Source organism: Somniosus microcephalus, chromosome 19 (assembly GCF_052327205.1).
Source record: "Somniosus microcephalus isolate GS21.2 chromosome 19, FLI_Smic_1.0, whole genome shotgun sequence".
NCBI classification, from domain to species: Eukaryota; Metazoa; Chordata; class Chondrichthyes; order Squaliformes; family Somniosidae; genus Somniosus; species Somniosus microcephalus.
The window spans coordinates 14,053,717-14,078,853 of record NC_141005.1 but is presented as its reverse complement, the minus strand read 5'-3'; the positions used below and the strand labels follow the sequence as shown (position 1 = coordinate 14,078,853).

Sequence of the window (25,137 nt, the reverse complement as noted above, 5' to 3'; positions counted from 1 at the left end):
AATAGATTAGCTGATGTTTCATATGTGGGAGCTTGATGTGTGCAAATTAGCGGCTGTGTTTGTTTACATTACGATAGAGGTTGCTCTTCAGAATAGTAACTCATTAGTTTTGAAGCACTTTGGGACATCCTGAGGACATGATACACTGCTATATAAATGCAAGTTCATTTTCCCCTTTCGAATGAGACGTTAAACCGAGGCCCCCGTCTGCTCTCTCGGGTGGATGTAAAAGATCCCACGGCACTATTTCGAAGAAGAGCAGGGGGGAGTTCTCCCCGGTGTCCCGGCCAATATTTATCCCTCAACCAACATCACTAAAAACAGATTATTTGGTCATTATCCCATGGCTGTCTGTGGGATCTTGCTGTGCACAAATTGGCTGCCTTGTTTCCTACATTACAACAGTGACTCCACTGCAAAGGTTTTGGCTGTAAAGTGCTTTGCGACGTCCGGTGGCCGTAACAGGTGATATATAAATGTAAGTCTTTTTTTTCTTACAACCAACTCTAGTTCTCTGATTAAACTGGCACTGCTGTCCAATGTAAGCAAATCATTTATCCATTAAATTCCATTGCTTTGGTATGGGATTTAAGGTTTCATCCTCTATTGACAAACTAGTGATTGTCCACTACATTCAAGTCAAGTACTACATTCAAGTGGTGTTGACTCGACATGGAAAAAATATTGCCCTCACACTGAAAGAGGTTAAAGTAGTACGAGTGATAATAAGAGGGCTATGTGGATTGTATCATGCATGCCATGATGACACTGTAGAACGCCCAAATCACCCAGTCTCAAAGCCACACTGCTCTTCAGTTTGAAGGCCAAGCTTTCACTAGCCACCAGGATAGGCGGTGCACTCCACCAGCAGAAACCTCGCACTGAGTAGGAGCAGAGAATAGTGGGGCTTCTTCCCCAGGGAGCATCTAGAAGGCCTTTGGACTACAAATGTTGAAAGGCTGTCATCGGCATTGGAAATCCCATAGACAAGGCACGCCTGAGGAATTCCTGACCCGTGCTCATTTATCGATTGGAAAGGTCGTGAATATGCGAACTCTCCACAGGGTCGCAAACATCGGAAAGATAGCATTTGATGTCCCACCACATGAGAAGTCCATGGTGTGATACCACAGTGTTTACTTGCATTTTAAAATTCATAAGAACACAAGAAATAGGAGCAGGAGTAGGCCATTCGGCCCTTCTAGCCCATTCAATAAGATCATGGCTGATCTTCTACCTCAGCTCAACCTTCCTGCACTATCCCCATATCCCTTGATTCCCTTAATATTCAAAAAATCTATTGATCTCTGTCTTGATCGTGCTCAACGACTGAGCCTCCACAGCCCTCTGGGGTAGAGAATTCCAAAGATTCACCACCCTCTGAGTGAAGAAATTTCTCCTCATCTCAGTCCTAAACGGCCGACCCCTTATTCTGAGACTGTGACCCCTGGTTCTAGACTCCCCAGCCAAGGGAAACAACCTCCCTGCATCTACCCTGTCAAGTCCTGTAAGAATTTTATAAATTTCAATGAGATCACCTCTAAATCTTCTCAACTCTAGGAATATAGGCCTCGTCTACTCAATCTCTCCTCATAGGACAATCCCCCCATCCTTAGGTGGAGCAAAGATTCTCATAGTTACTTGTTTATAACTTGCTGTGTTCTTAAAACATTCCCCATAGCTATGTTAGTGCAACATAAATAGTCTTCACAATGCTTGCCAAAGGGTTGCCACGTAGCCAAGCCATTTTATTCATCCTATCAGGCAAGAGGAAAGGGTCATAGTTCAAACTACTAAATAGTTAAATAGTCGGAGTATTTTTAATTTCCCTTCAACTTCATCTTAATTCCATGCTGGCTGTAAAACCGTAACGTGAATGTTGTCATTTGTAGTTGATGTTTAAAATGATCCTCTTTATTCCTAAAACACGGACCAGAAGGAAACAAACATCCTTAGATGAGTATTGCAAAGGACAGTTTGTTTACACTGAGAGTCTCGGCGACGGACCATGACTCGAATTGTAGGACGTTGCACCAAGGTTGAAAAGAGCATGGGAAACTCCAGCTCATCCGCAACTCCACGGCCTGCATCCTATTCCACACTAACCTCCGCCTCCCCTATCCTCCCCCCCCACCTCCCACCCTTGTCCTTGCCAACCTTCACAGTTCCTCAATTCAAAATCCTCATCTAAAAGAAATAAATAACCCATTCCCAGCTTTGCCCATCCTACTTCTGCAACCTGCTCCAGCTCGACATACCAAACCCTGCAGCTCCAATTCTTCCGACTCTGGCCGCCTTCCTTCCACCTTTAGCAGCGGAGCCCACTATGTGTCAGCACATACCTTTGTGTTCTGGATGATGTTAAAGCTCAAAGACTTGCTCGTTAACGAATGTAAACATTAACCAAGGGCACGTTACTTGGTTGAATGAATATTGTTTATTCAGTCCTGGGCAAGTCCTTCGGCACTCACTCACAGCCAGAGTGCGAGGGATCGGAGACCATTCATGCTTATAGAAGAATAGGGGTCCTCACTAGACCCATATACAAAATTATGAGGGGTCCAGATAGAGTGGATAGGAAGGACCGGTTTCCCTTAGCAGAGAGGTCAATAACCAGGGGGCATAGATTTAAAGTAATTGATAGAAGGATTAGAGGGGAGTTGAGGAGAACTTTTTTCACCCAGAGGGTGGTGGGGGTCTGGAACTCACTGCCTGAAAGGGTGGTAGATGCAGAAACCCTCATCACATTTAAAAAGTACTTGGATATGGACTTGAAGTGCCGTAACCTACAGGGCTACGGACCAAGAGCTGGAAAGTGGGATTAGGGTGGCGAGCTCCTTGTCGGCTGGCACGGACACGATGGGCCGAATGGCCTCCTTCTGTGCCGTAAACTTCTACAATCCTATGATGTACAATACATAACTCCAGAGTTCTTCCTGACTTCAGGAAAAACACACATTTCCCCACCCCCCCCCACCTTGCCAGTTTTTTTCACGCCTTCTCCTCGCCTCTCCTGAAGGAGGACGGCTCCACGGGCACATGGCATCATTTGGTATTTTATTCAGTTGGCCTCGTGTCACCTGAACAGTGAGCTTCGATAGGCTACTGATCCAGATGGGGTACCACAGCTGGACCAGACCCTGCCCTCACCTGATAATCACACCGACGCAAACTCTTGCCAAGATTCCTGAGGCTAATGCTCATGCCTTGGTTGAGTTCAACCAACTCAGCAGAGACCAATGATTGAACGGGGGGGGGAAATCCCTGATTGACATAACTCAGCTAAAAAGGCAGGCTTGCATTTCTATAGCGCCTTTCACGACCTCAGGACGTCCCAAACCTCTTAGCAGGCAATGACGTACTTTACAACATTACAACAATGACTGCACTTCAAAAAAAAAGTACTTCATTGGCTGTAAAGCGCTTTGGGACATCCGGTGGTCGTGAAAGGCGCTATAGAAATGCAAGTCTTTTTAATGTAGAAAACGCAGCAGCCAATTTGCGCAAAGCAAGCTGCCACAAACAGCAATGTGATAATGACCAGATAATTTGATTTTAGTGACGCTGGTCGAGGGGTAAATATTGGCCAGGACACCGGGGAGAACTCCCCTGCTCTTCTTCGAAATAGTGCCACGGGATCTTTTACATCCACCTGAGGGGCCTCGGTTTAAATACTCAATGGATAATACTCAGTGAGCCAGTGGGAAGCTGTAATGTATTTTTTTATTTTGCTTTATTAAACACATCCACGATTTGTGAATAACGTCTCTTTAGTCACTACCGGTTCAGCCACTCATTATTTGTCAAGGTTGAGTTTAATCCATTATATCGCAGGCTTTATCTCCGTTTCATATTATCCAATTAAGGAGTGCTGTAGAATGGAGTAAATTTCCACTTGGAAAAAAAAATCAATGTCAACCTCAATCAACCGCATCAGGGACAGCCATGTCCAGAGGAGAGTGAAGCTCCCTCTACTGTACACCTACAACATGCCTTAACCCCCCAAACTCAGAAGAGGACTGCAAGCTACACATGGTGACATTTCAATTTGCCACACTTGTCAGCCTTGCTGCCTCTCCGAGTGAGACTGAGAAGGTTTGTGCTGTGCACCCATGCCCATTACACAAACTAGGGTTGTCGTCCCTGGAATTTAGAAGGTTAAGGGGTGGCTTGATTGAAGTTTTCAGGATATTAAGTAGAACTGATAAGGTAGATAGAGAAACTATTTCCGCTGGTTGGGGATTCTTGGACTAGGGGCATCGTCTAAAAATTAGAGCCAGACCTTTCAGGAGTGAAATTAGGAAACACTTCAACACACAAAGGGTGGTAGAAGTTGGGAACTCCCTCCCGCAAACAGCAATTGATGCTGGGTCAATTGTTAATTTTAAATCTGAGATTGATAGATTTTTGTTAACCAAAGTTATTAAGGGATATATGGGCCAAAGGCGGGTATATGGAGTTAGATCGCAGATCAGCCCTGATCTCATTGAATGGTGGAACAGGCTTGAGGGGCTGAATGGCCTCCTCCTGTTCCTGTGTCCCGTTGGGTCAGAACTGGGTCGAGACTGGCTAAACTATGTAAGACTTGGAGTACAGTGAACACTTCTGGTCTCTATAGTATAAAAAGGATATAGAGGCACTGGTGAAGGTGCAAAAAAGATTTGCTAGAATGATACCAGAACTAAGATTTATACCCATCAGGAAAGATTGAAGAGGCTGGGGCTCTTTACTCTAGAAAAGAGAAGGCTGAGGGGTGACCCGATAGAGATCGTCAAGATTATGAAAGGGTTTGATAGGGTAGACGTAGAGAAGGTGTTTCCACTTGCGGGGGGAGACCAAAACTAGGGGCCATAAACAACGCTCCCGTTAAGCTGCGCTGCTGTCTGGAGGTCCCGTCAATGTTCCCCGTAAGCCGTGCGGTCACGCAGTGCTCCAGGGAACCCGCGCAGCCGGCTTTTCAATATCCAAACCATGCAGGGCCCAAGATAATTAGAGGGAACACTGGGTCCCGGGCAGGCTGCTCGGTAGCTTTTAAATGGGGAAAAAACCGCGCCTGCGCGGAAATTTAAATGGTCCGCGCAGCCCCTTAAAGGGGCGGCACACCCAAAAAAAATATAGCGGGAATCTTGGCCATAAAAATAAGATGGTCACTAATAAATCCAATAGGGAATTCAGGAGAGATTTCTTTATTCAGAGAGTGGTGAGAATGTGGAACTCGCTACCACAGGGAGTGGTTGAGGCGAATAGTATAGATGCATTTAAGGGGAAGCTGGATAAACACACGAGGGTGGAAGGAATAGAAACATAGAAACATAGAAGATAGGAGCAGGAGTAGGCCATTCGGCCCCTCGAGCCTGCTCCGCCACCCAACGAGATCATGGCTGATCATCCAAACCCTAGCACCCGGTCCCATACACCGAATAGAGGGATAGGCTGATGGGGTTCGATGAAGTAAGGTGGGAGGAGGCTCGTGTGGAGCATAAACACCAGCAGGGACAGGTTGGGCCGAATGGCCGGCTTCTGTGCTGTAAATACTTTGCAAAACTCTCAAAACCACCAGTCAGCAGAGACTTATATCCTGGTAGGCTGGATTCCAAGCATGTCCCCGAAGTGAAAGGCTGGTCTGCTGATCCAGAGCCCCATCAATTTTATTTTTAAAAGTGGCCAGATGTTATTGTGCTAATGTATTGATCGCTATTTCTGTTAATCACCCCAAACATGTGAACATTGCCTGTCAGTCACTTTGATTAATTAAAACTGATCTGAAATTAACAAGGTCCCAATGAGAGAGGAGACGACAACTGCATGGACAGCGCACACGCCAATACACGAGTCGATATTATCTGGCATAAATCAGGCAAAAATAACATCACAAAAAGAAAGTGCTGTCCATTAAGCATCATAAACTGCACTGAGAGGGAAGAATCAGAATTGAGAAAATGGTCAATTAAGCTGGCCAGCTTTATCATATATTCATTGCTATCGGAGGATACCAATTTAAAGAAAGACTTTCATTTCTACAGCGCCTTTCAGGACCACCGGATGTCCCAAAGCGCTTTACAGCCAATGAAGTACTTTTGAACTGTAGGCACTGTTGTAATGTTGGAAACGCGGCAGTCAATTTGTGCACAGCAAGCTCTCACAAACAGCAATGTGATAATGACCAGATAATCTGCTTTTTAGTGATGTTGGTTGAGGGATAAATATTGGCCAGGACACCGGGGAGAACTCCCCTGCTCTTCTTCGGAATAGTGCCGTGGGATCTTTTACATCCACCTGGGAGAGTGGACGGGACCTCGGTTTAACGTCTCATCCGAAAGACAACACCTCCGACAGTGCTCAGCACGGCACTGGAGTGTCAGTGGAGCCTAGATGTTTGTGCTGAAGTCTCTGGGACTGTGAACCCACAACCTTCTAGACTCCGAGGCGAGGGTGCTACCCACTGAGCCACACAGCTGAAAGTGTGTCCAAGACCCCCAGGTTTTGCGAGCTGGGGTTTATTCAGTCTGAAGCTACGTGACAGTTCGCTCTGTGTCCAACCTTCTTGTTCACCCAAATGAAACTGGTAGTCTTCCGGGCTGTGTAAACAGTTGCCCACTGACCAGGCTTCCCTGCTAAATCTTAACACACTTGGTGACATGTATCAGTCATTCATGAAAGAAAGACTTATGAAATAATACTGAGCGGCCTGCGGGTGGTGCTGTCCAGGGAGAGTATAAATACTCGGGCACGGGCCCAGCTTGCGCAGGACATTCTTAACAGGAACTAGTGAAGGACACAACTAGACCGCCATGTTGTAAAACAGTTGATTAAAGCTTTGTTTAATGCTTAGACCAAGTGCCTAGTAGTTTTCTTACGTCACTTGGTATAGTTTCAAAAGATAGCGTCTGTAAAATTAGAGTCAGTTCCCAGATATAGCTGCACCCCATATGAGGGAAACCGGATGAAATGGCGGGAACATTGCCCTGTCTCCCATGGCAGTCATAAAGTTTGAGAAAGTATTAAAACGATATTCTGGGTCCTGTTTTGATTGCGAGGTAGGATCTCGTTTTACTTATGGATAAAGGACTCTTTCCTCTGGGCCTGTTATGACATCATTTAACCAGAGGCTTGGATGACAGGAAGACACAGATGTACTAATGATCTTGTTACAGGAATAGCTTATATCTTGAATGTGGCTTCCAAGCAGTTTGGTCAAAAGACAGGTTGTAATTCTATAGAGAATTATGGGGCGAGTGGACAATTACTCTTTTGTTTTTTTCCCACATACAGTTGCGCTGAGGATAAATGAGAGAGTTTTTTTAAATCTTATCCAGTCAACCTCCCCCTCCCTCTGAGTCAGAAGGTCGTGGGTTTAAGTTCCACTCCAGAGGCTGGAGCACAAAAATGCGGGCCAACACACCCAGTGCTGCACTGTCGGAGCTGCCGTCTTTCGGATGAGGCGTTAAACTGAGGTCCCGTCTGCTCTCTCAGGTGGGCGGAAAAGATCCCATTGTGAAGAAGAAGCAAGGGGGGAGTTCTCCCCGCTGTCCTGGCCAATATTTATCCCTCAACCAACATCACTAAAACCAGATTATCTGCTCATTATCGCATTGCTGTTTGTGGGAGCTTGCTGTGCGCAAATTGGCTGCTGCGTTTCCTACATTACAACAGTGACTACACTTCAAAAAGTATTTGCTGGCTGTAAAACGCTTTGGGACATCCTGAGGTTGTGAAAGGTGCGATAGAAATGCTTCTCTATCTTTAATTGGACTAGGGCACCAGAAATAATTCAGTCACCATTTTAAAGTCATACATTCCGTCCGTATTTTTATATTCCCGTTATAAATTCCAAGGCCCTCGGATATACTGGATGGAGCCTGCCTATCTGAACTCGTCACACCGCACTTGCACCCTCCCACGAGTGGAGGTGCTGATAAGCTTACAGAGACAGTTGCCGTTATAAATGCGGACACAGGAACTGATAATGGAAAAAGTTGACAGGAATTACGGGCAGGCGTTAGATTTTTTATTACATCGCTCACTAGTCCGTCTCCCGTGGGATTGAACCGAGGAATTACGAGCAGCGTGTGTCGTGTTCAGGTGAAGTGGGGTCAGAGGGTGGAGGTTACATCTACTGCACTACCTTGATCAACCTTCTCTGTTACCTCACCAAAGAATTCAATCAAGTTAATCAGACACAATTTGCCTCTAATCCATGCTGGCTGTCCTTGAGTTGGACGGTACTTGAAGATGAGGAATTTGCAGGGTTACAGACAAGATGTGGGGGTGTAGGACTAAGCACGACTGCTCATTCAAAGAGCCGGCACAGGCACGACGGGCCGAATGGCCTCCTCCTGTGCTGTAATTTTCTATGATTCTATGATACTTGGACCGGAATGCCCAGGCGCAATTCAGCCGCCATTTTAAAGCCGTCCATTCTCTCCTGAGGTTCCGATGAAGGATTACCCACCCATAAAATCAGTTAGCCTGCCTTTCCTCCTCCTGACTGACCCGCTGGGTACTTGCGGTGTTTCATGCTTTTATTTTAAAATACACCGGGGTGGATCTTTTGACATTGTGCGACAGTGTAAAAACGGGTGAGGGCAAATCGGCCGCCCGTTTTACATCTCTCCCCGTTTTTTGGGGATCTCCCCCCAGCAAATGGGCTGCCGATTTAATATCACCCGCTTCGCACCATCGCACAATGTCAAAGTCTACCCCGCAGCAACCTTCCCTGTAAACATAGAAACATAGAAGATAGGAGCAGGAGTAGGCCATTCGGCCACTCGAGCCTGCTCCGCCATTCAATGCGATCATGGCTGATCATCCAAACTCAGTACCCTGTCCCTGCTTTCTCCTCATATCCCTTGATCCCTTTAGCCTCAAGAAATATATCCAACTCCTTCTTGAATATATTTAATGAATTGGCCTCAACTGCCTTCTGTGGTAGAGAATTCCACAGGTTCACCACTCTCTGGGTGAAGAAATTCCTCCTCATCTCTGTACTAAATGGCTTACCCCTTATCCTTAGACTGTGACCCCTGGATCTGGACTCCCCCACCATCGGGAACAGCCTTCCTGCATCTAGTCTGTCTGGTCCTGCTAGAATTTTAGAATTTTATAAGCAGCGTGGCCGTGCGCTGCCAGCTCTTCAATGGGAAAGACCGCGCACGCCTGGCATTTTGAAAGGGCCGTGCATCCAAAAACTAATTAAAGGGAACGTTGCCCCATAGACTGTGACACTGGATCTAGAGTCCTTCACTACCACGTTATACCCTCTTTACTCCCTAGGTATTGTTTCTACAGGAACAATGCCACAAGGCACATCGTACATATTGCTGCCACCGTGCTACTGGCAGATAACACTGCGGCGAATGCACTTTAAAGCTGTCAGGTCAAACAAACATTTTTATGATGTTAACAACGGGATGAGGGATATAAAATCGTATGGGGAAATACGTCATTTTATAATGCCATGCCTAGCTGGCCAATCCTTGAAGAGGAAAAGAGGTGGGTTACCGAAAATTAACCAACCATCTCCAAACTCAAGATTGCATTTGGAATAATGGGCCCTAATGCCCCATAGCAGGGCGTCGAATGGTGTCTGTCGTTTGTTAGACTTGCCCTTGCGCCTTTAGGTTTCAAAACATTTTTTTTTGCGTGGCGAGTTGCCGAAAGTACGAGCTGACAACGGCGCAGCGAGGGGAAAAGCAGGGCATCTGGGACCCTGAGTGAACAGGGGCAAGCCAACAGGGTAACTGCGCAACCAATCAGTGCCAGAGAGGCTGACTGGCAGTAATTAACACTTACCAGGTCATCAAAAGGTACTCGCGCTTGTAATGACAAGACTTAACTACCTGCGGCGAGTTTCGCTCGTACCTACTGTTATAAATCGCCATCATCAAGAAACAACTCGTGAAATAATGCTGGACGGCCAGCTGGTGGCGCCGTCCAAGGAGTATAAATACTCGGGTGTGGGCCCCAGCTTGTCCAGGGACATTTTGTAAGACAAGGAACTAGTGAAGTACAACTAGACCTCCATGTTCTGAAACAAGTTGATTAAAGCCTTGCTTTATACTCAAACCAAGTGCGTAGTGAGTTTTATTACGTCACCTACCACGCAAATGCAGCAGCTTCACGCCGTTCGATGCCTGTCGGTGGCGAGGCCGACAGCGAGGTGCCGTTTTCGCGAAGTTCATTGCGGAGCGGCGCATCTCGGATGGCAGATTTTGGATCTCCACACTTAACCGCGCGCCCCGTCCCACGCCTGAAGTTGCTGTGCCATTTATGCTTAAATAACGGCGAGCACCATGAGCCTCGCTGTTATTTTGACAGCAGATTTTGGGCCATCGGGCTCACTTTTGGCCGCCGACCAACGGAAGGACGCGGCTGCATCAGACAGAGTTGAGCAATCAGAACAATCCCTTTGACTGAAGTGCTTATGGGGAATCGGCTGATTGAAATGGGTACACGCTCTCATGAGAGAAAAGAAAATGATCAGGAAACATGATCCAGATGTTTAAATGCACCGAAAAAGGTTTAAAAAAAAATCTGTGATGGCTGGTTTACAAGTGCAAAAATTGGCAACATACAAGCAATCCTTAGAGCAGCAGGGCCCAGCTTTTGTCTTCATGCGCAGCGTAGGTGTTCCCCATGGAACCTCGCAGACCAAATATGAACATGAGAACATAAGAAATAGGAGCAGGAATAGGCCACTTGGCCCCTCGAGCCTGCTCCGCCATTCAATAAGATCATGGCTGATCTGATCTTGGGCTCAAAGCCACTTCCCTGCCCGCTCCCCATAACCCTTCATTCCCTTATCTTGCAAGAATCTGTCTATCTCCACCTTAAATGTATTTAATGACCCAGCCTCCACGGCTCTCTGGGGCAAAGAATTCCACAGATTTACGACCCTCTGAGAGAAGAAATTCCTCCTCATCTCAGTTCTAAAAGGGCGACCCTTTATTCTGAAACTGTGCCCCCGAGTTCTAGATTTCCCCACGAGGAAGAATATCCTTCCTTAATTAAGGAGACCAAAACTGTACGCAGTACTCAAGGTTAAATCCGTGTTCCCATTATTCTCAAGCTGCTGATATTAACAGATCTTAATGCCAAAGAGCTAACAATGCTAAAACAGCTATTTCCAAAACTTCAGACTCATTTAATTCAAACAGGACAAATGAGCAAATTACGAAATATAAATGGAAATAGGGCTGTGCTGTCTGGACGCTGAGGACAGATGTTGGGGGGTGGCACGTAGCACGTGGGATCAAGCTCCACTCCAGAGACTTGAGCATGCAGTCTAGGCTGACACTCCCAGTGCAGTGCCGAGGGAGTGCTGCACTGTCGGAGGTGCCATCTTTCAGATGAGACGTTAGGTGGATGTAAAAAAACGGCCTCTATTCAAAGAAGAGCAGGGGAGTTCTCCACGGTGTCCTGGGCCAATATTTACCCCTCAACCAATATCACTAAAACAGATTCCCTGGCCATTATCACATTGCTGTTTGTAGGAACTTGCTGTGTGCAAATTGGCTGCCGCGTTTCCTACATTATAACAGTGACTACACTTCAAAAAGTATTTTATTGGCTGTAAAGCGCTTTGGGACGTCCTGAGGTCATGAAAGGCACTATATAAATGCAAGTCTTTCTTTAAGACAATTAAGATCTAGAAATTAGGAGGTAGAACATTCCAATTAATGTATTTCATGTATTGATGTTTAATAGGCCTGAACTTTTACATAAACGGGTTAATGCTTGCACAAAAATAGAACATATCAGAATGTGGTATAAGCACTCAGAGGGTTGTGAATCTTAGGAATTCTCTACCCCAAAGGGCTGTGGATGCTGAGTCGTTGAGTATATTCAAGGCTGAGATCGATAAGATTTTTGGACTCTCGAGGAAATCAGGGGATATGGGGATTGGGCGGGAAAGTGGAGCTGAGGTCAAAGATCAGCCATGATCTTATTGAATGGCGGAGTAGGCTCGAGGGGCCGAATGGCCTACTTCTTATGCTCTTATATTCGAAGTTCTCTTTGCTGATCGGACGTTCCATCCTCTGATTTTATTTGCCTCTTGTAGTGTGTAGATCTGCGCAATAATATTTTTGTCAGTAACCCCTAGATTCCCCAGATGAGGGCAAGATAGGATTCGGTCCCTAGGGTTAAATACCCTACTGTCCAGGCTCTCTCATGAAGGGTGGAAAGTGTCTGCACATCCGTACCCCAACATGGGTCAAGGCCCTTAGGAGGCGGGTCAAGGGAGGCGAGAGTGGGGGGGGGGGGGTGGTGGAGAAGGAAAGCTTGTTCCGACAGATGCTGACAGGTGTTGCTCACATCATCAGTTACTGGGAGTTGCAGATTTTGTGACACGTTTTGAAGGGGTCAGTTACATGTTAGCTCATAACTTTCCTTGAAACTTCCTCTCCTGTGCGCACAGCACATTGTGAAACCATTCAGTTAAGACAGGATTTCTTGTATACTTTAACAGCCAGCATTTCTAAGAATCGATAGGAGCTTTTAAAAAGAGCAGCTCCATCTCAAATTAACTTCCTGAGATTGGAATGACTGAACTAAAGTGAAGTGGAAGTTACTTGGTACAATGCAATGGCTGATCATCTCCTCCAGGCGAGCTTCCTATGTGAGGGTACAGCTGGGGAGTGTAACAATTGAAGAGAGACTCGTCACTGTGCTGCCCTCATTCACACCACAGCAGCCAGTGAAACTGGTACAGGATAGGGAGCAGGCTGCTGGGCCAACGGAGAGGTTTGCCTCCTCCAATCAGTTGGCAATCAATGTAACATTTCGAAGAAGAGCAGGGGAGTTCTCCCCGGTGTCCTGGCCAATAGATATCCCTCAACCAACATAACAAAAACAGAATAACTGGCCAGTATCACATTGCTGTTTGTGGGAGCTTGCTGTGCGCAAATTGGCTGCCGCGTTTCCCACATTACAACAGTGACTCCACTTCAAAAAGTACTTTATTGGCTGTAAAGCGCTTTGAGACGTCCGGTGGTCGTGAAAAGCGCTATAGAAATGCAAGTCTTTCTTTTTTTAACATGGGGTACGGTAGCATAGTGGTTATGTTTCTGGACTAGTAATCCAGAGTTTAAATCCCACCACGGCAGCTGGGGAATTTAACTTCAATTAATTAAATTAAATGTGGAATTAAAAGGCTAGTATCAGTAATGGTGACCATGAAACTACCGGATTGTCATAAAAACCCATCTGATGTCCTTTAGGGAAGGAAATCTACTGCCCTTACCCGGTCTGGCCTATATGTGACTCCAGACCCACAGCAATGTGGTTGACTCCTAACTGCCCTCTGAAATGGCCCAGCAAGCCACTCAGTTGTATTCAAGAAGGCGGCTTCTCGAGGGCAATTAGGGATGGGCAATAAATGCTGGCCTTGCTGGTGACATGAATGAATAAAAAGAAAGGTTCCCTATAGGCTGCTCTATGTCCTGCGCGGCCTGTGTCTTTCATTCAGGACATCTAGGACTGAGATGAGGAGAAATGTCTTCACTCACGGGGGTGGTGAACCTGTGGAATTCTCTACCCCAGACAGCTGTGGAGGCCAAGTCACTGAATATATTTAAGAAGGAGATAGATAGATTTCTAGACACAAAAGGCATCAAGGGGTATGGGGAGAGAGCGGGAATATGGTATTGAGATAGAGGATCAGCCATGATCATATTGAATGGCGGAGCAGGCTCGAAGGGCCGAATGGCCTACTCCTGCTCCTATTTTTCTATGTTTCAATGCGTGGTCCCTTTAAATTTCAGGCACCAGGCACACACAAAAAATTCACTTAAGAGGAATTTGTAGCTAAGGTTACTAGGTTAATGGGAGCGACCGCCACAGGTGTACAAATAATATTGGTTTGGGGAATTTCAAATTGCTATTCACTTCTGTTCACATAAGTGAAACAGTGCGGGCTGTAACATTCTAATTGGACCCGTTCCACACTTTGAAGCTGTGGCCACTAATGTCTCAATATACAGCAGTGAGCCATGCAGTCTTTAAACAGCACCATGAGCGGGCAGCTGCTGTTGCACTGATTCTGAGAGGATTGACGGGGTAGATGCTGAGAGGCTGTTTCCCCTGGCTAGAGAGTCTAGAATTAGGGGGCACAGTCCTTAGCATAAGGGATTGGCCATTTAGGACTGAGATGAGGAGGAATTTCTTCACTCGGAGGGTGGTGAATCTTTGGAATTCTCTGCCCCAGAGGGCTGTGGGTGCTGAATCATTGAGTGTATTCAAGGCTGAGATAAATAGATTTTTGGACTTGAGGAGAATCGAGGGATATGGAGATCGAGCAGGGAAAGTGGAGTTGAGGTCGAAGATCAGCCATGATCTTATTGAATGGTGGAGCAGCTCGAGGGGCTGTACGGCCGACTCCTGCTCCTATTTCTTACTTTCTTTTTGTACACGACCTGCTCATACTGCTGTGGAGAAAGGGCGGGAAGTTGGGCGGTGGCAGGGGGTGGGGGGGCGGGTCAGGCAGAGGGAGCGGCCCGCACCATTGTTGACAACCAGTGACTTATTTTCACCCTCCAGATTGCCTGGAGTCTCCGGGAATTAAAGATTAATCTGCTGAACATTGCAGCGAACAAACCCGGGAGAAAAATCACAGAGGGGCATTGAAAATAATTTGGAGATGCTGGAGGTGGGGGAAAGGTTGTTTGACTGACAGTCAAGAGAGCCATCCAATCGGGTAATGAAGAGTCTATTCACATTCCGATTGGTGCAGAAGGCTTGTCTTTCTTTATTTAAAGCTTTAAGATACTGTTGCCATTTTTTTTTAATTATCCCCCCCCAACAACTCACTGAAAGGAGGGAAACAGATGTAATGGTGTTTTCTTTTTAATTTGTTCATGGGATGTGGGAGTCGCTGGCAAGGCCAGCATTTATTGCCCATCCCTAATTGCCCTCGAGAAGGTGGTGGTGAGCCCCCTTCTTGAATACAGCTGAGTGACTTGCTAAGCCATTTAAGAGGACACAAGTCAGGAGTGTGATGGAATACTCTCCACTTGCCTGGATGAGTGCAGCTCCAACAATGCTCAAGAAGCTCGACACCATCCAGGACAAAGCAGCCCGCTTGAATGGCACCCCATCCACCACCTTAAACATCCACTCCCTCCACCACCGGCGCACCGTGGCTGCAGTGTGTACCATCTACAAGATGCACTGCAGCAACTCGCCAAGGCTTCTTCGGCAGCACCTCCCAAACCCGCGACCTCTTCCACCTAGAAGGACAAGGGCAGCAGGCGCATGGGAACACCACCACCTCCAAGTTCACCTCCAAGTCACACACCATCCTGACTTGGAAATATATCGCCGATCCTTCATCGTCGCTGGGTCAAAATCCTGGAACTGCCTCCCGAACAGCACTGTGGGGGCACCTTCACCACACGGACTGCAGCAGTTCAAGAAGGCGGCTCACCACCACCTTCTCGAGGGCAATTAGGGATGGGCAATAAATGCCGGCCTTGCCAGCGATGCCCAGATCCCATAAACGAATAAAAAAAAAAGTTAAGAGTCAACCACATTGCTGTGGGCCTAGAGTCACATATAGGCCAGACCAGGTAAGGATGGCAGATTTCCTTCCCTAAAGGACATTAGTGAACCAGGTTTTTACAACAATCCGATAGCTTCATGGTAGCTTTTTATTCCAGATTTATTTAAATTCCCCAGCTGCCATGGTGGGATTTAAACTCACAATCTCTGGATCATTAGTCCAGGCCTCTGGATTATCATGATAGCAGATAGCAAAATACTGCAGATGCTGGAAATCCGAAATAACAACAGAAAATGCCGGAAAAACTCAGCAGGCCAGGCAACATCCGTGGAGAGAAATTAGAGTCAACGTTTCGGGTCAAAACCCTTTATCAAGACACTGGATATGTTACTGGACTGATAATAATTGGATTATCAGTCCAGTAACATAACCTCTTTCTCTTAGGCAGTCCCTCGGAACCGAGGATGACTTGCTTCCACATTAAAAATGAGTTCTCGGGTGATTGATGAGTCCAATGCGGGACCTACAGTCTCTGTCACAGGTGGGGCAGACGGTGGTTGAAGGGGCGGGTGGGTGAGATGCTTGGGTTGACGTGCGCTCCTTGCGCTTGGCTTCCACTTGCTCCCAGCGAAGAGACTCGAGGTGTTCGGCGCCTTCCCGGATGCTTCTCCTCCACTTTGTGCGGTCTTGGGCCAGGGATTCCCAGGTGTCGGTGGGGATGTTACATTTTTTCCATAACCACTGGGCTACCGTTCCCTGTCAAGTGGGTCGGAGACAGAGCTGCTGCAGTAACTTCTCTCTCTCTCTCTCTCACACACACACATCTGTACATTCTACCAGCTCACTCTACCGTGCACCACTCTCAACACGTGTGAATAGTTAGTCTGGCTCTCGGACCGTGAAACAACAAGATCACACCCCGCCACTGGGCTACGCACAGGCTAATGTGGACTTTAACTGCCCTTTAACGACGGCGCTCCGCTACTTGTTGATGGATCTGATTCACACTCTGAGAGCCCTTTGGAGAGAGAAGGGGACAGACAGAGGCAACCGCAAAGCGGACAAGACAGGTAACTCAGACACCGACAGAAGGAAACGCCACTGGTTCATTCCACTCTATTTTGTTTTTAAAGTTCGACAATAAGGAGCCGGAGCGTTTATCATTTAGAGAGACCTCGATACCCGGGACATCCTCCACACGCTCAAAGACCCAATGGATCTCCAGACAATCACTGACATAGGGCGGGGGCAGAGAGTGCACACGGGCAGTTAGTTGGAGGCAAAATTCCTCTGTTAAATCTTACATTTAGGAGGCAATTTTAATGCAAATTAAATGCATCATTTTTCCACTGATTTGTGCGGTTAATTTTTAGTTTCAGAGATGCAGTGAAATGTACAATGCAAAACGTTCCCTGAATTCCGTGCAGTGTTTTTGCCTTTAAAGGGGGGGGGGCATTTCCTACATGCTGATGAACCTGAAGGATGGGTTGGAGTTGGGTGGAGAGTGCCCTGGGGGGAAAGGGGAGGCACTGGGCTGTCCCATATGGTTTGGGGTGATATGTGGATGGCCAGGAATCAGGCAAAATAAGCGCCTCCCAATCGATAGCAACCGATCGATTGTTCAGACGTCTATCCTCGGGAAAACTGTCCGAGCCTCTCACTAACAAAACAGTCCCCTTTCTGTCCCTCCAGTCGGCCCAGTTTTGGACAGTTTCACTCGGTGTTGCCCCGAGTACAGGGAGGCGAGTTTTCAAAATTCCAGCTACCGATTTCTCTCTTTTTAAAAAAAATACAAGATACACAACAAACAAAAAAATCTTCACACAACAAACCTGAGAGAAAATTGCTGCAGCGAATTTTCGGCGCTCTAAGCCTTTAATGTTGAAGTTAACACATTAATACTGAGCAGAACCTAATCATTCCCATTGACAGACTATTGACGAGCAGGTATGGGGTTATAAAGCAAATGATTAGTGTTCTGCAGGGTCGGATTGGCCTCAAATGTCGAGCCTTGACTGCTTTTTCCTTCACGCTTATCTCCAGCGAGCTTTATTGTGGCTGCGGGCAGGTGTGATTTTAAAACAATTTGAATTTACGACTCGCCTTTAACGGAGGAGAAAAGCGCTTCCGAGAGGGATGGAAGAGCTAAAGAAAGTGACCGAGGTCGGTTTTAAGGAGGAGAGGGCGAGGTGACCGAGGGGATTGAGAGATGGACAAGGTGGACGGCCGAATGACTGAAAGCGCAGGAGAGGCGAGAGAGAGAGGCGAAGAGAGGGGAGAGGCAACTGTTAATCACAATCAGTTCTTAGTTTGAACCGGTGCTTGCCGAACATTCAATGGTCCCTCGCAAGCCAAGCTTGCTTTATTCTATTGCAACCCCTCGCAATGGTGGGGCCCACCGCCCGCTGTGTAGAGGCGCCTTTTACACTTGGAGCCGAGAAGCTCAGGGACACTGATGGACACCATCCTCCCCACTTTGCTCTACAGATGTTGCATAGATTCATAGAATGATACAGCACAGGAGGCCATTCCACCCTTCCCGCCTGTGCCCACTCTTTGAAAGAGCTCTCTAATTAACCCTATTCCCCCAACTCTTCCCCCATAGCCCTGCATATTTTTTCCTTTTCAAGTATTTATCCAGTTCCTCTTTTTGAAAGTTACTATTGAATCTGCTTCCTTTCAGGCAGCGCGTTCCAGATCGCAACAACTCGCTGCGTAAATAAAACGTCCCCTGGTGTAAAGATCCCAAGTTATCCCCAGACCCCCCGAACACCAGCACTTGGCATCACTGCCCCCCCCCCCCAAGTCTGCCCATCGCAGGCCGCAATAAACGCAACTCAGGTCCCAGTGGGCCAAGTTAAAGGCTGGGGGAGGCGGGAATCTACCATTCCCCCAATTAGTTAAACTTCCTGGGGTTTTCAGTGGTTCAAACATTAACTAAAGCATTGTGTGCCCCGTGGATGGCGATAACAAGGACTGTGCAAAGTAGACTCAGGTCGGGTTTAGGCAGCGAGTTGTGCCAGTGTGAATCGACTCTCCATTTGGGAGCGATTCACTCCGAACCCTGTGTGGGTGCACCATGGGCATGTGCTGCCTGAAAGGGTGGAGGAAGCAGATTCAATAGTAACTTTCAAAAGGGAATTGGATAAATACTTGAAAAGGAAAAGTTTGCAGGGCTGTGGGGAAAGAGCGAGGGGGAGTGGGACCAATTGGAGAGAATCTTTCAAAGAGCTGGCACAGGCGCAATGGGCCGAGTGGGCTCCTTCTGTGCTGTATGATTCTATGATGACATGTGACTGTACCAAATCTCCTGCCAGGTATGTGTGGACACCTCCTGTAACCCAAACTGTGAACTATGGAAAAGTGTCTTAAAATTCAATTTAAGAAAAACACAAATGTCTCATTTGTAAAATAAATTTCATTTCAGATTTTTGTGTCTATTTTACATCATTATTGAAAGCGGGTGTTAGCGTTAACTGAACAAAAAATGCAGGTACACGCAGTTCCATATCTGTGAATATAATTTCGCGGCCAGTTCGTTATTTACGGAGAGACACGCTCATTTATGTTGAGCGATTTTACTGTACGCCCAGCTAATAGCCAACACGCACACACACACCCAATACTACATTTTAACCACTTTACACCAAACAAAATACACTCCAATTAATTTTTTTTAAACTTTTAAGTAAACGTTTTCTCAGAAATATGAGCATTATTGCTAACAGTGCAATTTCCCTGCAGCGAACGGTCATTATTTTTAAGATATGCAAAAATAAAATAGAAAACGCAATCAGCCCCTATTTTAATTCTCTCCGACTTTCAGCCTCAAATGCAGATCGAAAGGCGCCCCGTCTAACCCCAGCTCCAGTCAGTGTGTGCTGGAGTCTGTGTGTTCATTGCACACGTGTGGTCACTCACCTGAAATCTGACACACCGCATCGTAATCCTCGCAGCAGTCTGCCGTTTTCTGACAGTAGGCATCGCAATAGCACGCCGTCCGTCTCCTGGAGAAAGCCCAGCAGTCGTTATTCCTGGCCCCGCAGCATTTGGGATTCTCCCTGTCGAAGCAGCCGGCGGCGGCTCCTCGCAGACAGGCGGCCAGCGTCAGCGCCCCGCAGCACAGGGCGAAATAACCTCTGGCTATTGCAAGATTTCCCATCGCCGTTCTCCTTTCGCCGTTTTTCCCCCTCCCTCCCTCCCCCCGTCACACACAAATCACACCAGGGTTTTTGTTTTACGCACGCATGTAGAAAATAAGAGTTGGTGAAAGTTATCCGTAGCTCGATTTTTTTTTAAAACCCAAATATTATATGATATAGGGATTGGCACAAAACTTTATGATGGGGCAGTTGTGTTGCACTGTGTAGCCTTCGGCAAACGGGAAGGGTCTCTTCCCCTCCACTAGCAATGAAATTTGGGCCACAAGGGGTCATTAACCGCGCTGAGAGTCTGTAAGCAGACACACCGCGGTCTGGATTCGCTGAATAGAGCCGTTTTAACCCGCCCTTCTTTTGACATGAGGCTCCCCTCTGGTCCTAGCGCCCCCGGCGTTTACTTTACACCCGGACCACACTTTGATAGACAGACCTCAGGATGCCCCAAAGCGCCTCACAGCCCGCGAATTACTTTTAACGAATGTAGTAAGGTGGGAAACGCAGCAGCCAATTCGCGGACAGCAAGCTCCCCAGAAAACAGCAATGTGACAATGGCCAGATAATCTTCTACACACTGAAAGGGTGGTAGAAGTTTGGAACTCTCTTCCGCAAACAGCAATTGATGCTAGATCAATTGTTAATTTTAAATCTGAGATTGATAGATTTTTGTTAACCAAAGGTATTAAGGGATATGGGCCAAAGGCGGATATATGGAGTTAGGTCGCAGATAAGACATGATCTCATTGAATGGCGGAACAGGCTTGAGGGGCTGAATGGCCTCCTCCTGTTCCTATGTGCCTATGTTTTTTAGTGATGTTGGTTGAGGGATAAATATTGGCCAGGACACCGGGGAGAACTACCCTGCTCTTCTTCCAATAGTGCCGAGGGATCTTTTACGTCCACCTGAGAGAGCAGGCGGGGCCTGGGTTTAACGTCTCACCTGAAAGACGGCACCTCCGACAGTGCAGCTCTCCCTCAGCACTGCACTGGGGAGAGTCAGCCTGGATCATGTGCTCAAGTCTCTGGAGTGGGGCTTGAACCCACGACCTACAGACTCAGCCGATGAAGTACTTTTGAAGTGCAGTCACTGTTGTAATGTAGGGAAACGACTTGCTGCTATCGATTTGGCTCGACTTGCGTTTTCTGATCTTATCTTGCTATTTTAGTAAAATTATTTAAAAAAAATTATTAGTGTATTTCAAAATTGATCTCAAATGCGTTAGCTCTATTCATTTTGTGAGAAACTGTAATCATACAATCTTACAACATAAAAGGAGGCCATTCAACCCATTGTGTCTGTGCCAGCTCTTTCAATAGAAATCCTGCACTAGCAATATCCCACAATAAGTCATATGAATGACCCAGTTAATCTGTTTTTTTTCCATAACTAGTGCTGGTTGAGGGAGGAATGTTGACCAGGACACTGGGAGAACTCACTGCTCTTCTTCGAATAGTGCCGTGGGATCTCTAACATTGACCTGCACAGGCCGTTGTAACCTCGGTCCAACAAATCACCCAAAGGTTGGCGTGACTGACAATATCTCCCTCAGAACTGTTTAGATTTTTTTATTCGCTCCTGGGACACGGGCATCACTGGCAAGGCTAGCGTTTATTGCCCATCCCCAATTGCCCTTGAGAAGGTGGTGGTGAACCGCCTTCTTGAACCGCTGCAGTCCGTGTGGTGAAGGTACTCCCACAGTGCTGTTAGGTAGGGAGTTCCGGGATTTTGACCCAGTGACGATGAAGGATCGGCGATATAATTCCAAGTCAGGATGGTGTGTGACTTGGAGGGGAACTTGGAGGTGGTGGAGTTCCCATGCGCCTGCTGCCCTTGTCCTTCTAGGTGGTAGAGGTCGCGGGTTTGGGAGGTGCTGCCAAAGAAGCATTTGTCAAAGAAGATTATGAACTGATGCCTGGTCGAGTGAATCGTACAATCATACAGCACAGAAGGAGGCCATTCTGCCCATTGTGTCTGTGCCGGCTCTTAGAAAGAGGTAACCAATTAGTATGTTTGCGGGAACTTGCTGTGCACAAATTGGCTGCAGTGCTTTATACATTACAACAGTGACTACACTTCAATAAGTACTTCATTGGCTGTAAAGCACTTTGGGGTGTCCTGAGGTCATGAAAGTCGCTATATAAATGCAAGTCTTCCTTTGTTTTGTCAATTTGTAGCTGGGATAACTGTCCACACAGCATCTCAGTAACACTGTATCCTAATGATGATTCTTACACTGAAATATGTTTGAGATGACTAAATGTTTCCTATGCTGTTGCAAAGATCCCCCTTCACTATTCCTCTTTGTAACAGTTGCAACTTAGAACCATAGGGGGAAAAATTGAGTTGCTTTGTGCCTCCCGTTAGCACCCCCGGGGGACACTCATGGGGCGCAAAGCCCCCAGCGCCTGGGCGCGATGCCGCTAACACCTCCCGTGAAATTCAGTGGGAGGTTAGCGGCGGCGGTAGCCGGTAGCGCCCTGCGCCTCTGGCAATGGCGTCATTGCCCCGCTCGTGCCACAGCTGCAAACTTTGGTGGCGCCCCCTGACCTATCGCTGGACGCTATGTCTGACACGGTCAGGGTGGTGTTTTTGCGGCTGGGGCGGCACAAATTAAAGGGCAGGTGCCGGCCGGCCATTTTTTTCATGGGCTGCCTGCCAGCACCTGTCCCCTACCGCTTCTTCATGCGTGGTGCCGGCCGCGGTCGGTCAGCGCGGCACCTTTTGCTCTTTTGCCGATACCCCACTCCCCGGTAGTCCAGCAGGGCTCTGGTGTGCGCTGCGCTAGGCCCCTCCCCTTTAATCAGGTGCTACGTGCCGATGCATGTGGCGCTTGACGCAAGAAAACTACTAGGCACTTGGTCTAAGTGTTAAACAAAGTTTTAATCAACTGTTTTACAACATGGAGGTCTAGTTGTGTCCTTCACTAGTTCCTGTTAAGAATGTCCTGAGCAAGCTGGGCCCGTGCCCGAGTAGTTATACTCTCCCTGGACAGCGCCACCCGCTGGCCGCTCAATATTATTTCATAAGTCTTTCTTTCATGAATGACTGATTCATGCCAGCGCTGTTGCGCGTAGCACCGCGATATTGAATGGTAGCACCCCAGGATGGAGGGGGAGTGCTTCCAATAGCGCCCTGCCTCCTGTTTGAGGCGTTACCACTGAATTTACCGCACGGGGCGCTAACCTTTTGGGGCGCTAAAAGTAGCACCCGGGTGAAGTTAGCGCCCCAAAGGGGGAGCGACTGAATTATTCCCCCATAGGATCATAGAGCACAGAAGGAGGCCATTCAGCCCATCATTACTATATTAACATATATCAATAAGAACAGCGATCCTAATACTAACCCCTGGGGGACACCACTGTATATGTCATGAATCTTACCATTCATGTAGAAATGACTCATGAGGTAACACTGGGCGGCCAGCTGGTGGCGCTGTCCAAGGAAAGTATAAATACTCGGGCGTGTGCCCAGCTTGCTCAGGGCATTTTTGTAACCAGGAACTAATGATGTAACTAGAAACTCATGGTTGTGAAACAGTTGATTAAAGCCTTGTTTTACACTCAAACCAAGTGTTCAGTAGTTTTCTTACATCAGCATAATTGTCACCAATCTGAAAAAGCACAGTTCACCACAACTCTCTGCTTTCTGTCTCTTAGCCAATTTCATATCCTCACTGCCACTGCCCCTTTAATCCAATGGGTGAAACCTTGCATTTGTTTTAAATAGTCCCAGAGATCATTTTAATAACCAGATGGCATAAACTTGGCTGAATTTGCTGCCGTGTTTCTATGAGTTGTTCCTGAGCCAAGAAGGGAAGTGAATTGCCCCGGGGGGGGGGCTGACAAACCTGTACAAGCTGCCGGTGCATGTCATTCCTTAGCTAGTTAACTGTACTGGAAAGTGGTCACAGTTAGATCACCAAACTTTCAATAGATTCCAGTGTAAGAAAGAAGTGTTACCATGTTGTTCTGAGTCTGGCGATTTATATCCTCCATGGAGGTTGCCATCCTTTCCATGGCGGTACCTACATTTGCCAGTGCGTGCGCCACGGCTTTGCTCATGTTTGAGATGAACTCCTCCATTCTCTGCACACTCGCAGTTACTGTGGTTGTAAACCCTGTCAGAGCCTCCTGCACTTGTTCCTGAAGCTCCAGCACCGCTCTCTTTCTGGATCGCCCTAGAGGCACAGCGTCCACATGCAGCTGAGCAGAGCTAGGAGTGTCTCGCGCCCTCCGACGAGGACTCTCCTCTGCTGTCCCTGTCTCCATCATCTGATCTCGCTCACTCATGATTTCTGATAGAGTAGTGTTGTCACCTGCTGTATCTCGCACACGACCCACCGAGGTGTGCGTCACTGCGCTGGCGCTGGGTGCGCTCATTTCTGCTGACGCTGCTCCCTCGGAGGATGCAGCATCCTCTGAGGAGTCCCCCTGCTCTTCCTCCTGGACAGTAGGAGGGGGGCTGTTGGTGGTCCTGTGGGAGAGTAACGATATGAGTTAGACATGTGATATGTAGATTGCAGACACATCCCATTGTGCACATGATGAGCATTCAATTTCTAATGACATCAGATGCCATATGCAGCACGGTGGCATAGTGGTTAGCACTGTTGCCTCACAGTGTCAGGGACCCGGGTTCAAATCTGGCCTTGGGCGACTGTCTGTGTGGAGTTTGCACATTCTCCCCGTGTTTGCGTGGGTTTCCTCCGGGTGCTCCGGTTTCCTCCCACAGTCCAAAGATGTGCGGGTTAGGTTGATTGGCCATGATAAAAAAAATTGGCCCTTAGTGTTAGGGGGGATTAAATACGTGGGGTTTTGGGGTTACGGGGATAGGGCTTGTGTGGGATGGCTGTCGGTGTAGGGACCGGGTGCTAGGGTTTGGATGATCAACCATGATCTCGTTGAATGGCGGAACAGGCTCGAAGGGCCGAATGGCCTCCTCCTGCTCCTATCTTCTATGTTTCTATGTGTCACTCATGAATGCCAAATAAGATGGATGGAGAATTATTCTGTCACCAGGTTGTTCTAATGAGCCCTGCTCTCTGTCCCCCACTTCAGGCTGGTCAAGGGCTCCTGTTATGTCCAGAGTGGCCTCCTCAGTGTGGGTGAGCACTGAGAACGATGGTGGTCCTCCTCCTGTTCTCTCCCTCTTATTGTGGGCTCTCTTTTCCTGCAATGAGGGAATGAAGTGGAGTTTCAGTGAGAGTGATGGAATGAGTGTAAAGAATGGATAGGATAGGTGTTTAGAGGGAGACTGTGATGGAGTGGGTTCCATTACCAAGCTTCCTCCTTTTGAGTTGTTAGTTGTTGTCATTGCATAACCTTGAGGCTGAGTGTGAGGGGTACATAGTAAGATGGGGTTGTGACTCTGTACATAGGGAGAGAGGGATGGGTGATGGTGCAAGGGATGTTGGGGTGGGTTAGGATGTGCAGGAGTAGGGTTGGCAATGCAGAGTGATGGGGATGCGATGACAGGCACAG

At 47.5% G+C, this 25,137-nt stretch overlaps 1 protein-coding gene across 1 annotated transcript in view; it reads right to left on the bottom strand.

Annotated features, from left to right (window-relative positions):
* The window catches only part of LOC147103562 (somatomedin-B and thrombospondin type-1 domain-containing protein), a 150,886-nt gene extending 130,947 nt beyond the window's left edge, over positions 1–19,939 (bottom strand). The window contains exon 1 of the mRNA XM_086011999.1: positions 19,421–19,939. Coding sequence (XP_085868125.1) covers positions 19,421–19,661 — 241 coding nt within the window. The 5' untranslated portion in view covers positions 19,662–19,939. The remainder of the gene's footprint in view (positions 1–19,420) is intronic.
* Positions 19,940–25,137: the final 5,198 nt, after the last annotated feature.